Source organism: Myotis myotis, unplaced genomic scaffold (genome assembly GCF_014108235.1).
Source record: "Myotis myotis isolate mMyoMyo1 unplaced genomic scaffold, mMyoMyo1.p scaffold_m19_p_2, whole genome shotgun sequence".
In the NCBI taxonomy this organism is placed as follows: Eukaryota; Metazoa; Chordata; class Mammalia; order Chiroptera; family Vespertilionidae; genus Myotis; species Myotis myotis.
This window is the reverse complement of record NW_023416324.1, coordinates 161,151,102-161,167,847: the sequence shown is the minus strand read 5'-3', so window position 1 is coordinate 161,167,847 and position 16,746 is coordinate 161,151,102. Positions and strand designations below refer to the sequence as shown.

Here is a 16,746-nt window from a genome sequence, read left to right as displayed (position 1 = left end):
AGTTAGTAATAAACTCTCACTTTGCTTTCCTTTGCTGCCAGGCCGGGGGTCGCAGAGGGGACTTTCATTTCCTCAAGGAGAGGCATCTATGGTCTAGGGAAAGAGTTGGGGATTCCTGGTTATACTGCCCATTCTTGTAATATGCGTTTCGACTGTGTTCTTTAAATATATATATCTGCCTTGGATAGAGAACAACTTTTTTTCTTTTTTCTCCCCCACCTTTCCACTTCTCTTTCCACTTCACTGCCTCAGTATTACACTCAGTTCAGAAATTACAGTCCTTTAATCAGGTTTTTAGATCAGTATTATCGACCTTGGCTCTACATTGAAATCACCTGGGAAGTTTTTAAAACTCTGGACCTATTCCAGACTAATTAAGTAAGAATCCCTGAGGGGTGGGGCCCAGACCTTGGTATTTTAAAGAAGTTCCCCATGGGATTCTAAATACGCAGCCAAGTCTCAAGAACGCTTGTTTTACATCAGGTTCTCTTCTGCCCTCCTCTCAGACCTGCTCTCCCAGGTCCACATTCCCATCAACCCCAGAGTGGCTTCCATTTTGGAAAAACACAGGCCTTTCCTTCTTTTTACAACATAAGTAAAATTATTTGTGGCCTATTATTTTTACCTACATCTGTTTCACCCACAATGATGTTCCATCTTGATGATTCAGCCAATATGATTACTGAGAACTTGCTTTGGGCAGGACACAACCCCCTGCCAGGGCTGGGAATGTACAGAGAAGGAAGGAAGAGTCCTGCCCTCACTGTAGCTGCTGCAGAAGCTACAGGAACACAAGTAACCCCAACCAAACACACTGTGTGCTGGAACACCAGAGTAATGTATGATCATCATCAAGCTCTACGGACCCCTTACCATGCTCAGGAATTATCCCACTGCATCCTCACAGTGGCTCTCTCAGGTTGTTATTTTCATGATCATTATTTTCTAGAGAATGGTGAGGCTTAGAGAGTGAGTCACATGCTCAAGGACACCCAGGGAGTAGGGGGTGAGGGTTGGATGCCAAGCCTCTCCTCGCCGCACCCTCTCCTCGCTGCACCCTCTCCTCGCTGCGCCTTAACCTCTATGCTCAAAGAGAAGAGTGATTCCCTCGCCACCCCCCCCAACTTAATTTATTTTAAAATGTATTTATTTTCAAATACTGTGGTGGGAATAAATTTTAGGCATCACTGCCACAGACTCCAGAGATGTTTTCACTTCAAAGCCTTGCATAAGGAGAGAACTTGAAGCTGTGATTCAACCACAAAAGGAAAATATCCACAGGGCATATGGCTCTTGTGTTATTCGTAAGGTCAAGTATAACAGTTGCATGGCCAGATTACTTTAGACCAGCGGTTCTCAACCTGTGGGTCGCGACCCCTTTGGTGGTCGAACGACCCTTTCACAGGGGTCGCCTAAGACCATCCTGCATATCAGAAATTTACATTACGATTCATAACAGTAGCAACATTACAGTTATGAAGTAGCAACGAAAATAATTTTATGGTTGGGTCACAACATGAGGAACTGTATTTAAAGGGCCAGAAGGCTGAGAACCACTGCTTTAGACAGAAGACCTGTGGCATAACCAATGCTGATGATGGGGCTGCAGCATGGAAAGTGAGAATTTTAGGAATCAAGGTCCACCTGCCACACTAGACAAAAGAAAGAAAGTAAGGTCTACAGAGAAAAAAAAAGGCACTTCCAACTTTTGATGGAGGAACTGGACCCTGAATTCAGCCAGCATACTCCTCCACCTTGACTCTTACCAGCAAACACCTCCCAACTTGAGGCTCAAATAGACGCCCCTAATGTGAGGAAAGCACAGTGAGCAAGTGAGGAGAGTGTTCTGACTTTGCCTTCTGTTCCTAAGGCTGATGTCGATTTAAGCAAAGGCTCTTGTTTTGGTTAGAGTTGTTGGCACCCAGAGCGATTTAGTAGAACCTGGCTCAATGTTATAAATTTCACACCTGAAAGTAAGTGTATGGAAACTCTCTACTTCCATTTACTCCTACAAAATCAAAGCATAAGGCCTTAATTTAGCATGAAGGGCGAAATATCAGCCAAATTATTAATTTTGCTTATTATCCTTTTTCTAACATAACATAGTTCATTATATGTACATCATAATGCCCAAGCCCCTTATAGCCTCAGTCCAGCGTCTCTCAAATCCTGCAGCCTTCAGCCACCTGGGTCCAGCTGGGTCCACCCCAACCACCCCCTCCCCACTTCCAGCTCTGACATGACTCGGCCCTCCTGCCCCCCAGTCAGAGAGGAGATAGCTGCCTCCTCCACAGGACCAGGCTTTCTGCAGCAGAGTGAGTGTCCCTGAAGCCCCTGGATTCATTCCCCCGGAAGCCTCCTGGGCTATGCCAGACTGTGCAGCTAGATGAGGTAGGAGCGGGGAACAGCGAGTCCCAGCAGAGAGGCCTGAACAGGCCAATGCAGCCTCTTTTGACAAAGCTCATTTCTAGAACAGGATACTGTGGGGGTGGGCAGCCCATCTGCCTGGGGTGTTTTCACCCACGCAGCCCTCATGGTTAAGGTGGCCGCCAAGTACAACTACCCCCCGCCCGCTCATCTTAAGCAGTCTTCAGGGACTGCTAGCTCCCAGCAGATTTTCCTGTTACCGTGGATACCTGGCTGTTGGCACAGAAGTGGGCTTCCCCCAGGTCATGCCAGAACCCTAGTCCTAAGTGCCACAGGTTTCCAGGCAGACAAGCTCCCTCCTGCCAGACAATCGATACTGAGGGATGAAGAGTGAACGTCCCTGTAGGGCGTCTTTCCCCAGGCCTCTCTCCTAGGCACTGTGTCTGCATTCTCTCATGCTTCCTAGGCTCAGCTGGACAGCCAGCTATTGTGAACATCATGAGGGCAAGCCATAGGGTGAAACCCTGAGTCCAGAGGAAGGATCACAGTTTCCGCCATTCCTGATAAGGCCTTTAAAAAGGTACAAACTATCATGTGCACACGATTTACCTGGAGATTTTGTTAACATGCAGATCCAGATTCCTAAGTGTGAGATAAGGCCTGGAGTTCAGCATTTCTAATCAGCGCTCAACAATGCCAACAGTGGTGGTCCATAACCCACGCTTTGAGTAGCAAGGACCTAGATTGGCAGTGGTACATCAGAATTATCTGGAAAGCTTTGAAACACAGGTTGGTGGACACAACCCCAAGGGATTCTGATGTGATAGGTCCAAGGGATGGGCCTTTAAACTTGCATTTAAAAAAATATATTTTTATTGATGTTTAGAGAGAGAGGAAGGTAGAGGAAGAGAGAGAAACATCGAAGTGAGAGTGCAACATCAATTGGCTGCCTTCTACATGCCCCCTAGTGAGGGTGGAACCCGAAATCTGAGCATGTGCCCTGACCGGGAATCGAACCAGCAACCTTTCAGTGCATGGGATGATGCCCAACCAAGCCCACCAGCCATGGCTAAACTTGCATTGCTAACAAGTCCTCAGGTGCTGCTGCTCTGGGAGCCACATTTGGGAGTCTCCTGGGGCATTCATTTCGTAGATATCATCTGTTGTGATTTAACCACTGCATGAAAAGCAGTGGTCTCAGCCCTGGCTGCACAGTGGAATCATCTGAGAAGCTTTTGCTGATTGATGCCCAAGGCCCATTCAGAGGTTGTTAAATCAGAGTAGCTCAGGTGTGGGGCCTGGGCATTGTCATAAAACAGTCAGCAATAGACTACAATGTGAATGACCCTTCCTGGGGCTGTATGAGGAGGCACAGTCTGCACACCTCTAAATAGACCTATTCACAACACAAACGAAAATTTAAGAAAATGTCATGCTGACCCAAGCGAGTAGAATTTACTAGGTGTCTCTCCTCTGGTTAGAAGTGAAGTTCCTTTGAATGCTGGTATGTACTCCTTCAAGTCATTAAAAGAAACACAGTACCCTAAAGTCAAGTTTGATTGTTAAGATCTGCCTAACACAATGTAGCAGGATACAAAATTAACCCCAAGAAATCCGAGGCATTTCTATACACCAATAGTGAACTTTCAGAAAGAGAGATTATAAAAACAATCCCGTTTACCATCGCACCAAAAAAATTAAGCTACCTAGGAATAAACTTAACTAAAGAGGTAAAAGACCTCTACTCAGAAAACTACAGGACGTTGAAAAAAGATATAGAGGAAGACATAAACAGATGGAAGAACATACCGTGTTCATGGATTGGTAGAATCAACATCATTAAAATGTCCATACTACCCAAAGCAATCTATAAATTCAACGCACTCCCCATTAAAATACCAACGGCATACTTCAGAGATCTAGAACGAACTCTCCAAAAATTCATCTGGAATAAAAAAAGACCTCGAATAGCTGCAGCAATCCTGAAAAAGACCAAAGTAGGTGGGATCTCAATACCAGATATCAAGATGTATTACAAAGCCACTGTTCTCAAAACTGCCTGGTACTGGCACAAGAATAGGCATATAGATCAATGGAATAGAATAGAGAGCCCAGAAATCAGCCCGAACCAATATGCTCAACTAATATTTGACAAAGGAGGCAAGAACATACAATGGAGCCAAGATAGTCTCTTCAATAAATGGTGCTGGGAAAATTGGACAGATATATGCAAGAAAATGAAACTAGACCACCAACTTACACCATACACAAAAATAAACTCAAAATGGATAAAGGACTTAAATGTACGACAGGAAACTATAAAAATTCTAGAAGAATCCAAAGGCAACAAAATCTCAGACATATGCCGAAGCAATTTCTTCACTGATACAGCTCCTAGGGCACTTGAAACTAAAGAGAAAATGAACAAATGGGACTACATCAAAATAAAAAGCTTCTGCACAGCAAAAGAAACCATCAACAAAACAACGAGAAAACCCACTGTGTGGGAAAACATATTTGCCAATGTCATATCCGATAAGGGCCTAATCTCCAAAATTTATAGGGAACTCATACAACTTAACAAAAGGAAGATAAACAATCCAATCAAAAAATGGGCAAAGGACCTAAATAGACACCTTTCAAAAGAGGACATTCAGAAAGCCAAGAGACATATGAAAACATGCTCAAAGTCACTAATCATCCGAGAGATGCAAATCAAAACAACAATGAGGTACCATCTCACACCTGTCAGACTGGCTATCATCAACAAATCAACAAACGACAAGTGCTGGAGAGGATGTGGAGAAAAAGGAACACTTGTGCACTGCTGGTGGGAATGCAGACTGGTGCAGCCACTATGGAAGACAGTATGGAGTTTCCTTAAAAAACTGAAAATGGAACTCCCATTTGACCCTGTGATCCCACTTCTAGGAATATATCCCAAGAAACCAGAAACACCAATCAGAAAGGATATATGCACCCCTATGTTCATAGCAGCACAATTCACCATAGCTAAGATCTGGAAACAGCCTAAGTGCCCATCAGTAGATGAATGGATTAGAAAACTGTGGTACATCTACACGATGGAATACTATGCTGCTCTAAAAAGGAAGGAACTCTTACCATTTGCAACGTCATGGATGGAACTGGAGAGCATTATGCTAAGTGAAATAAGCCAGTCAATGAAGGAAAAATACCACATGATCTCACTCATTCATGGATAATAGAGACCATTATAAACTTTTGAACAATAATAGATACAGAGGCAGAGCTGCCTCAAACAGATTGTCAAACTGCAGCAGGAAGGCCGGGGAGGGTTGCGGGGCAGGAGGTAGGGGGGTAAGAGATCAACTAAAGGACTTGTATGCATGCATAGAAGCATAACCAGTGGACATAAGACATTGGGGGATAGGGGAGGCTAGGGGATTGTCTAGGGCGGGGGGATAAAATGGACACATATGTAATACCCTTTGTAATACTTTAAGCAATAAAAAAAAAAAGAAAAAAAAAAAAAAAAAAAAAAGATCTGCCTAACAATCCCATGCTTGTAAATATTCTTCATGATCAACAGGGCTATAGACCAACAGTGCTTTAAAAAGTTGGTGGCCTGAGCCTGTGTCTGCCCCCTCTAAGAGGGTAAGAAACCTGAGCCAACAAGGGTGAAGGGGTGAGGAGGAAAAGGGCAATGGGTGGGTTTGGGTGTACAGGCCTGGGTTCTAGCACTCCAATGGTATGTGCTCACATGACTGGTTTCTTTTTCTAGGCTCCTGGGACTAGTGACTGTGATGGTTCCCTCCAGTCCTAACAACAAAGGCCGGTCTGGAGATATAACAGTAAGGTTGCGTGCACTTCTAGGGTAGTGAATAAATCCTGAGCAGGAAAAGAAGTCAAATCTGGGTAACTTGACCATGTTTTTTTTGAGGAGTTATAAAATTATACAACCTTGCCATAAATTTTTATCAGCACTTCTTACACTCATGCACAGACCAGCGATAAAACACAGGACTCTGAGAGGCCCGGGCTGGAGACAAGGAGCCAGCCCTGGGGGTGGAGAGAGTGTGTGTGGGGGGTTATAGGGGGTGGAATAGCAGATGTCTACACATTTGAATAGATTCACAGGGATGGCTGACTGCTTTTGGAGCCCACCTGGTTTGTTTTTCCAGGCCACAATTTTTTTGGGGAATCTGCGCTAATTTCTACCACTGGTTTTCCCCCATTCTCTCCACAGCACCAGGAGAGCCTGGTCCTAGTCCCATCTTTACTACAGCCTGACTGGCCAGCCCCGCACAGGTTATTTTAGCTCTCATGCTCAGTTTTCTTCTTCTTTAAAATGGGGGCAAACATCTGTTCCTTATACCTGTAGGACTGAAATGAATAACAGTGTGGAAGTGCACTTTGGAGTCAAGCTGGTGTTCTTGTTTTCATCACCTCCCTGCCAGGAGAACAAGGCTGGGACAGGTTGCCTACCTGAGGCCTGGACCTCCATGATGTACTGGTGCAGATCCTGGCCCTGCTGGATGACCTCGAAGGTCATGTTGTTCATGGCCAGCTTCCGCTCCGTGTGGCGCTGCAGCCGCTGCTCTGCCAGTGTCAGGTCCTCCGTGTTGAAGTCGTTCATCTGCCGGAGCAAGTCCTCGTTCCAGGCGTCTAGCTCTGCTGTCACCTATGAGGGAACAACCATCAGTCCAGGTTCGCTGGTCCAAAGGCTGCTAAGCTCATGGATCCCAAGCCTTATTAACTAACCTGACTCCCAGATCAGTCTCGGCTTTGCATCTCTGACTCTTCGACTCCATTTAAGCATCATGGCCACACACTCATGCATGCATGCCTTTGAAAGTGTGTTGCGATGTCTACAGCAACAGCAGTGGAATGGCAGGAGACATTTATATGATGAATTATGGTTTATAAAGTATTTAGTACTCCATCCAGTTCGAGAGCAATGCCCTGGAGGGCGGAAGCTGCTCACTCAGACAGGTGGAATGCCATGCAGAGTTCACCCTGCTCACAAGGGGCAGACCCAAGGCTGGAGCTCAGGTCTTCTACTGACTGCAAGGACTTTTTCCACCACACCACACAACTACTCTAAAACACCTCATCATTGGAAAGTCCTCAGAACTTAAGGATTAAGTGTAGCTCTTTTCAAGAAACAGAAACAGAGGGCTGGAGAAGCCCAGTAAGTGGCCTGAGGTTACACAATCACTGAGAGCTGGTGTCCATCCAAGCCAGGATCTTCCTCTGGTTCCTGTGGTCTTTTGTACGGGTTCTCTCCCTCTATTACAAAGGCTGACACCCGGAGATGGCGACTGTACAAGGGGAAATGTATAGTGCAGCTACAGAATCCAAGCAGATTATACTCTATTGAAAGGCACTAACAATTCTAATAAAGATGGAAGCATGTAACGAATGAAAACTTTGTCTTAGTATGAGTTTGCTCATCTGTTACTTCTTTACACCTCTGCTCATGTGGCTTCCCCTCATCTACTCTCAAACAGGTGATTGCACAGTTTATCCTACACTTCCTTTGCAGATGCTGCCATCATTCCCAGGGCAGGAACTCAGGTGTACCGAACTGGATGATAATTCCACCTGGCATGTGAAGCAGATAGAAACTTTTCTAACAAGGTTTTCAGGTCTGTTTTCTTGTGCTGCCCGCACAGCAGCCCCAGGAAGGCAATGGCACAGGGACTGTCACCCCGTTCCCAGAAGAGAAAGTGAAAGCTTCATCCAGGATGCAACAGCCACAGTCTGGCCCAGGCAGCCCAAGCACACACCCCAGAGCCCAGCTAAGTGGTTTTCATGATGTTGGCCTCGCGGCCGCTGGCACTCAGCATAACCTCCCATCACCAAGAGCTGCTGCTCCAGCAACATCAGGGACAAAGGGAAGGAGAAGCCCAGCTGGAGGCAGCGGGAGGTGGCACTCTTCTCTCTGTGTTGGGGCCATGCGACTGGGTGGGGAAAGGCAAGCAATGAGGAACTAGGGGCTGCTCTCTGGGACACTGGTTTCCATTCTTTGTCTAACAGTGAGACCTTTCTTCATTGGAAGTGTACCACTGTGTTTGACGTAGAGGTGGGGGAAAGGTAAAAATACCACCTCATGCCCCCACATCTTTTCAGGTCAATGAAGGGATCCATTAAGCTCAGCAGGCAAACCTAGTCTCTACTTATTGTGGGAAGCTTGAGGATCAGATTGCCAGGCAAAACAGGTTTTTGTTGTATCCATCTTTGAAAAGTACTGCATTCTCTAACTAGAGAAAGGAATTAAACTGAGAAGACAGATAAATGACATAACTTATGAGATGATTTATAAATGAATAGGCTTACATAGACTACTAGGCTTATAAATGTTTTTCTTTTTGTACTTAAAAAGATAAAATCTAAGTTATTCTATATAATAAAAGCCTAATATGCAAATCGACCAGAATGACCGGTTGGCGGGGGGCGGGGCTGGCGAGCGGGCAGCAGCAGGCCAGCCAAGGCAAGTGCCAGTGGGCAGAGGGAGGGGACAGCAATTGTAACGAGGGGGGCAGGGGGCGGCGGCAGAAGGGCAATGAGGGGTGGGTTGGCTACACCCAGCACTGTCCCCTGATCAGCCCACAAGGGAGGCCAGACTATGGCTAAGGCCCATTCCCTGGGGGAGTAGGCCTAAGCCATCAGTTGGACATCCCCCGAGGGCTCCAGGTCTGCAAGAGGGCACAAGGTCGAGCTGAGGGATCCCTGAGTGCATGAATTTTCATGCACCAGGCCTCTAGTATACAATAAAATACACTTATAGGGTGGGGCAAAAGTAGGTCTATAGTTGTTCACATGGAAAATACTACAATAATTAATAATGCAAGAATAAATCTTCTGTTTTGTGTACTCACAAGTGTAAGCCTACTTTTGCCCCACCCTGTATTTTAAGCATTAGTTCTAAGAGTTTTGACAATGTTATACATCCATTTAGCCATCACCAAAAGCAAAATATGAACCTTTCCATCACCCTAGGGAGTCCACTTGTGCCTCCTTCCTGTCAGTTCCTGCCCCACCCTCTCCCACTCTGGTACCACTTTCTGATTTATATCACAGACGTAGCTTAGCCTATTCTTGGATTTCAAATGAAATCACAATATATACTCTTTTATGTCTGGCTTCCTGTATTAAACACGTTGTATTTTAGATTCATCCAGGTTGTGTGTATCAGTAGTTCATTCCTCGCTACTGCTGTCCATTATATAGATGTGCCACAATTTGTTTATCAAGTCTCTGGCTGATGGATTTTTAGGTTGCTTCCTGGGTTTAGGTATAATGAATCAAGCTGATGTGAAAGTTCTTACAGAAATCTCTCTGTGGACATAGATATTCCTTTCTCTTGAGAGTTACCTAGGAGTGCAATTGTAGAGTCATAGGGTAGGTCTTTGTTGAACATTCCCAATAGGCATATATGAAAGTTCCAATTGCTCTACATCCTCACCATCACTTGATATTATGAATCTATTTAAATGTAGGAGTATGTGAAGTGATATCTCATGGTTTTAAGATGACTAATGATGGTGAGCACATTTTCATATGCTATTGGTCATTTGTATCTACTTTTTAAATGTGTTTTTTAAAGTCTTTTGCCCATTTTCAAAAACTAGGATAATTATGTTTTGATTATAGACTTGTGAGATTTTAATAGGGGCTTTTCTTAAAAATTTTGTTTGGGCTATTTTCAATATATTATCTTAAAAAAAGGCTTATATCCGGTCATTCTGGTCGATTTGCATATTAGGCTTTTATTATATAGAATAAGTTAGATTTTATCTTTTTAAGTACAAGAAGAAAAACATTTATAAGCCTAGTAGTCTATGTAAGCCTATTCATTTATAAATCATCTCATAAGTTATGTCATTTATCTGTCTTCTCAGTTTAATTCCTTTCTCTAGTTAGAGAATGCATGAAGATGGATACATGAGCAGATTTTCATGAGCAGGAGACACAAGGCTGGATATAAGCCTTTTTTAAGATAATATATTGAAAATAGCCCAAACAAAATTTTTAGTCCATTTCTTTGCCTACAAACTAAGAGAAATTAGAATAAAACTAAGACAACAAGCATGAAAGGAAGATCCTGCCTTCCTTTCTATTTTGGCTTCTGTTTTGTTTCCATAAAACTGAGTCTATGACAGGTCTGTTTGCTGTAGGGAGATCCCAGAGGGATCCCGGGGCCAGGATCTGTGGAGGGAAAGGTCGAGGTCCCAGGGAGGAGCAGAGCAAAACAGAGGTGCTTGCTGGGACAGAGAGGCTCAGAGGTCTGGTATCGAGAATCTGCATCTAAACCAAATGTGAAATATGTCCACATTCAATATCCACTGTTTGTGTATTCTTTTTCTCCCCTTCCCTATCTTCTTCCACCCTCACCACCTAAAACCAATAAACAGAGGGCTCAAATCTGTTACGAGGCCTGAAAAATATGAATTCAGAGGAACTACTCAGCAGAACGCCTGACTCCTAAGCCGCCCTTCCTGTACTTAAATGCTTTTTACTCTGTGTCTGACTCTCTCTTCCCATTCCACCCACACACTGATGCCCAGAGCCTGGTAATGATCTGAATTGTGTAATGCTTTTTCCTGATTGATTTGTGTATTTCTAATGTTTGCTGGAATTTAAATTAGTCTCTTTTCCACAGGGCGTCCCCAAAAATGTATACACACATTTGAGCGAAGAGCTCAATTGATGTTTCTTTCTTTTCAGATTTAACCCATTGGAATGAAAAATTATTTATTCAAAGTGTGTATACATTTTGGGGGGATACCCTGTATTTTCTATTTGCTCAAGGAATGTTCTTTCATTGGGTTCCTCCTCTCTACTTTCTTTTTGGGGTACAAGGCTGGCATAACAGGCAATCATTTATTCTTTATAAGAAAAAAATTTGTTTTCAAACCTAACGCTTACCTACTGCTAATGAACAAACCTAGCTTTCTAGCTTCATCTCCTGCACTGTTACATGAACTGATCAGTGAGCTGCTTTCCTCACTGACCCTGAGAGATAGCTCTGCCCTCTCCAGTCTCCCTCCCTGGTCCAGTGGCCTTGAAATGCCCCTCCTCTCAGTCTGTTCAAGTTCTCACTGCCTTCAAAGTAACCTCTCTGGCATGAAATGACCCCCAGGCCAGATGTTTATCCCTGGCTTATCTCATCACATGGGGCAGGGGCTAGTTTGCCAATACAGAGATAAGACTCTGAAAAGAAAAACTGGCACTGGGAATGAATTCAGTGCCTTAACTCCATCTGGAAAAGAAGCCTGGAAGAATTTGTTCAGGGCAGAAACTAGGGCCTGAACCAAATAAATGAAAGAACACAAGGTGCCCACAGGGAATTCAGCTTTTAATCGACCTATTTTGCTTTCTCCTTCCACTCAATTAACTCCTTCTCAGCTCCTGGCCCACTCACTCTTGGCTCCAGTGGCCTCTCTCTCCCTGGCTCTCCTGAATTAATTGGAGTGTTAGGGTACAATGACCTCTTTGAGAGACACACTGGCAACATTTCTAACAACTGTCTACTCTAGAGCCACAGCCATAAGGGAAATCAGAGAAGGAACTAAACAGAAATTTATAAAGGGTAAGAGGCAGTGGGAAATGGGAAGGCTCACACCAAAACGAAGCCCAAGGCTTTCCTGCCAGACAAGATTCACTGAATCCAGCATTCTGCTGTCAAAGATTAACCCCGGGGACTTGGCTTAGCAGCTGCCTTGGGCTCTGGTCTCAGGAAGCCCTCTCCATTGGTTCCTCCCATTTTCTGGGTCTTTCCCAGTATTTCTATGAAGAGAACACGTCAGCTTCTCCCCTCCCAATGTTTTATTCTACACCTGCCTGTACCAAAACTCACCTGCCCCTTCTCTTCCCACTTCCTGTGGTCTATTCCCATCAACTCAGCGCTTTGTTATCACCTGCAAAGTTGGAAATCTCACTGTGCAGTCCTTTTCTTCAGCTCATGATAATGATCACAATGGAAAAATACATTTTACCTGGTGCCTGTATTCTAGTGTAGACAGTGTGTTAAGAATTTGACTAACTTTCTTTTATTAAATCCTCATAGCAACTCTGGCAGGAAACTAAGACACAGAGAAGTCAGTTCATTTTCCCCATGGTCACAGAGCTGAGCATCCAACTACATACAAAGTCCAGTGCTCTTGACCATGGTGTTATATCAATAAGGCTGGTCCAAGAACTGACTCTGAGGGTAGCTTTCTTTTCATTATTTTCATTTCAGAGAAGTGCCCATTTAATCATTCTCCTGTTTTCTTCTTAAAAGAAAAACAACCTTCATTATAATTCCATTTTCTTTATTTCACATAAACCTTTTAAATTAATCATGTGTTCCTTGAATAGATCAATACATTGTGTTTGTGACCATTTATAAATGCCAGGAATAATTTACCCTTGCAAGAAAACACACAGCCTACAGCCTTCCCCCAATAGGATATTTTTGTTTAAGAGTTTGGTTATGTTTTTTTTGTGTGTGTTTTTTTCTCAAGCTGACTCTGCCAAATCACTTAGCACAGAGGTAATGCTAACCTATCTAGAAGTTTATGACCCCTTAGAGGCATTTTTCATGAGCAGGAGACACATCTGCACTATGATATTAGGCTGTGAGTGGTGGGAGGGGAGAATCAGCAGGCAGAAGTGTAGCCTGCCCCAGGTAGGCAGGAGCGATGCCTTTGCTTCTCACAGCAGCTGCGTGAGCACTCAGGGGTTCCCCAATGTGACCTGGGAACCAAGTCAGAGAGAAACAATGGGGAGTAATATGATGGCCTATTTGACTGCTTAAAATATGGAAGCAAAAACAGATATGAAAATATACTGTGCATAATTATAACAATGCCAATTACAATGCATTAAGTGTTGATTAAGTGCCAGGAGCTTTGCTAAAAATGTTCTATGTATTAACTCATTAAATCCTTAATAACCTGATGGGCCAAGAATTATTATTCTCATCCCCATTTCTAAGATGAGGAAACCAAGTAATTTGTCTAAGGTCACGCAATTAGTAAAGTTGGTGAAACAGGTTTAAGCCCAGGCAGGCTAACTCAAAACACTACATACTGATGACTGTGCCATCATGTCTCTCAGCAAATGGTGTGTGTGTGTGTTTATATATATATATAATATATATATATATATGTAATATATGTATATGTGTATATCTATCCCATATGTTACATACATTAAGGTCCAAACCCATTCCAACTAAGAGTGGGAGAAAGGGTCCAAGGCATTTAATTGTAGTGAGATTGCTTTGAAATTCATGGACTGGCAATGGCAAAATGAGCATATTTCTGTTTTATGATGTCATTATTTTTACTAGGATGAGAAAAGTGAAAGCTAAATATTCTGCACTGACCTACACGTTGTGAATGGTAGGGAAATACATATTGCAGTGAGAGAGACAGTCAGTTTCATGGGAAGAACTACTTTATCTATAATGGGTTTGTATATTGATATAGGTTACCACTATAAAGTTAAAATAAACTGAATTGCCATAGTCATCTATTCTTCTTGTCTAAGAATATAATGTAAAGTTCTTTTCTGTTAATTGATTTACACAGTGATGAAATCAGTGAATTCTAATGTAGATTATTTTAAAGGTATATCATACTATTTCCCTAATTTAGAAATATGTGATCCATCTAAAGAGTTAAAATATTTTTTATGTAGCTATATGAAGACCTTTGGGGATATAACAAGAATTTTCTGGAAAAGCAAAAGGACTTGGCAGGAAAGAAATACACTCAGTTGTTTTTCGTTTTGGCAACATAATGTAAGAACATATTGCAACATGCTGTAGTTGATGAGTTCCAATGTTCAGCTACCTAATTTCTATTCCAATTGTATCATTTGGATAACTGAACAAGTTTTATGACCAATTTCATGTTCTTTTCTTCATTATCATCACGATTAAAGCTGAAATCTCTGATATAATCATGACTGATCTTGAGTGGTTATTTTGTCCTTATCTTTGCTTCTTAATCAGTGTGAGACTTGTAGGAATCTATTCTGTTTTCTAAAGACCTCCCTTTGTTGAAGAGCTCCTACAACATCTTTTGTTCACGCGTTCTGGTGCTTATCAATGCCTCAGTGTCAGAATTATTTTCTCCCCTGTAAGCTAAACACCTAGTACAGGAGAAAGTGAAGCCCCATCTAACCTGGTCAATATTTCGAACGGCCAGTGCTATAGCAACAATAAATTAAATTTATTTTGATAACCTGAAGAACTGGGCCAGCAAAAAAAAAAAAATGTAGCATTTGAGAAGGAAAATATATAAAAAGCTTTCATTTACGTTAATAAGAAAGTCAGCATATTGGAAGCAATTACCTTGAAAAAACAACCAGTGGCTTTTAAGAGAGCACAGGCCTAGACAAGACTGGTGATGAAGTCACTGAAAAGGCTACTGTCTCCTGGGCTGCACTGGGAGGTGCCGGTGTCCTGAACATGCCACATCCAGGTGTGTCTAGTAAGCCAGGCGCAGCTAACTAGAGTCCCTTCGGCAGCAGGTGAACAGGGGAGTCAGGCGTCTGGAAACCGTGTCACATCAGAAAGAGGTAAATGAATTGGAAATATGTACCACAGAGCAGGGCTGACGATGAAACAGTCATCAAATTTTTAAAGTCGGAGGGGACTGCAGAAATAACTTACACAATCCCAGCGTTTTTCAGATAAAGGAAAAGAGGCCTATGACGACCATTTTTAAACATGTTCAGGCTGCCAAATAAAAGAGGGAGCAGATCCAGGACCAAAGTGTAGAATGGTGAAGAAATCCTGAGCTCCCTCTTGTCTCTCCTCGCCCCCCATCCTCTGCTCTGAGTTCTGGAAACATTCTGGTAGAGGTTGGGGTGCATCCTCCAGGGATGCCAAATCCTGGCCACCAACTTTGTACCTGTCCTCTAGGTGAGCTCTCTTCGGGAAACCTTCAGTGGGCAGCCTGACAGACTAGGCATTCCTGCCTCCATGTTCCATCAAACCATGAGCCTCTCCCTTTCATAGAATCATCATACAGGACAATGGTTGGGTTCCTGTGTTTCTCCCCAACTGGTCCCCTGATGCCAGGGGCTGTATCCTCAATGCCCAACATCGTTTTGGGTACAGAGTAGGAACTCACTAAATGTTTATCGAGTTGAATTTCTATCAGATAAAAGGTTGACTGAATGATCTCTTTCAAAAATAAAATGCTAAGGGACTCTGCATACAACCAATTGAAGAGTTGAGACCACCAGTAAATTACAATCAGGTTGCTCTCCTCCAGGCAGAATTTTTTCTTTTTTCTTTTCTCCTCTTTTCTCTTCTTTCTTTTCTTTTCTTTCCTTTCCTTTTTTTAAAATATATTTTTATTCATTTCAGAGAGAGGAAGGGAGAGGGAGAGAGAGATTGAAACATTAATGATGAGAGAGAATCATTGATTGGCTGCCTCCTGCACGCCCCCTACTGGGGATCAAGCCCACAACCCGGGCATGTGCCCTTGATTGGAATCGAACCTGGGACCCTTCAGTCAGCAGGCAGACACTCTATCCATTGAGCCGAACCTGATAGGACCAGAATTTTCTTTCTTGAAGGCCATTTTCTCCAGCCTCAGCCTGGTCCCAACTTGTCCTAACGTGGATCCTATGGATTTAGAGTTGGCTATTCGATTCCTCACTCAGGTTAATTGTACAGATTAATTTTTAGGTGCACTGAGCAAACTTTGTAATAACAGAGTCAGAGATTTAAAAGAAAGACCATAACTGTGACCCATTTTCATAAAGTCCCTCATGTAGAGTATCTTTCTTGGTGTCATTTCTAGTCCTCTCCAACGCAGGTGAGCCCACCCAGGGGATGCTCAAGATTATCCATTGATAACAGCGAGAAAAGTTCTCTGCCTATACATATGCACATATATGTTATATTATAGGCATGTATATTATTAGATCAAACCAATAAAAATGATCAGCCATTCCCTGAACTTTCACTGGTAGAGGGAGTCTGTCCAACCACCTGGCAGATGATGGGACAGGGGTGGGCTCCTCAGGGACGGGAGGGGGGGGGAGCGCCCCACTGCAGAGGGGCTGACTGTGGCTCATTTGTTCAGTTGCTTGCATCACGTTTCAAATTATTGTTCTTTTCATGTGTCCAGTTAAATGGATTTATCTACTATCTAGTTTTAACTAAACTAACCTTGGCAAAAAGACACATGGCTCAACAAATTCCTCAAAGACAGCAGCTTGCAGATAACACTAATCATGAAAGCACAAGAGAACTTTGAATTCTTTGTCGGCCACATGATGGGGTAAAGAAACACTGACAATCTAATCAGATCTGTCAAGAAACCAGGCCAAACACATAACTGGAAATGATCCAGAAGAGGATTTGAAGTATGGAACCACAACATA

The 16,746-nt window shown here is 43.2% G+C and overlaps 1 protein-coding gene across 19 annotated transcripts in view; it reads right to left on the bottom strand.

The window, feature by feature from the left end:
* KALRN (kalirin RhoGEF kinase) overlaps positions 1-16,746 on the bottom strand; it is a 656,959-nt gene that overhangs the window by 276,052 nt on the left and 364,161 nt on the right. For all 19 annotated transcript variants that reach the window (XM_036353020.1, XM_036353029.1, XM_036353021.1 and 16 more), the window contains exon 14: positions 6,835-7,030. In XM_036353020.1, the coding sequence (XP_036208913.1) occupies positions 6,835-7,030 (196 nt within the window). The remainder of the gene's footprint in view (positions 1-6,834; positions 7,031-16,746) is intronic.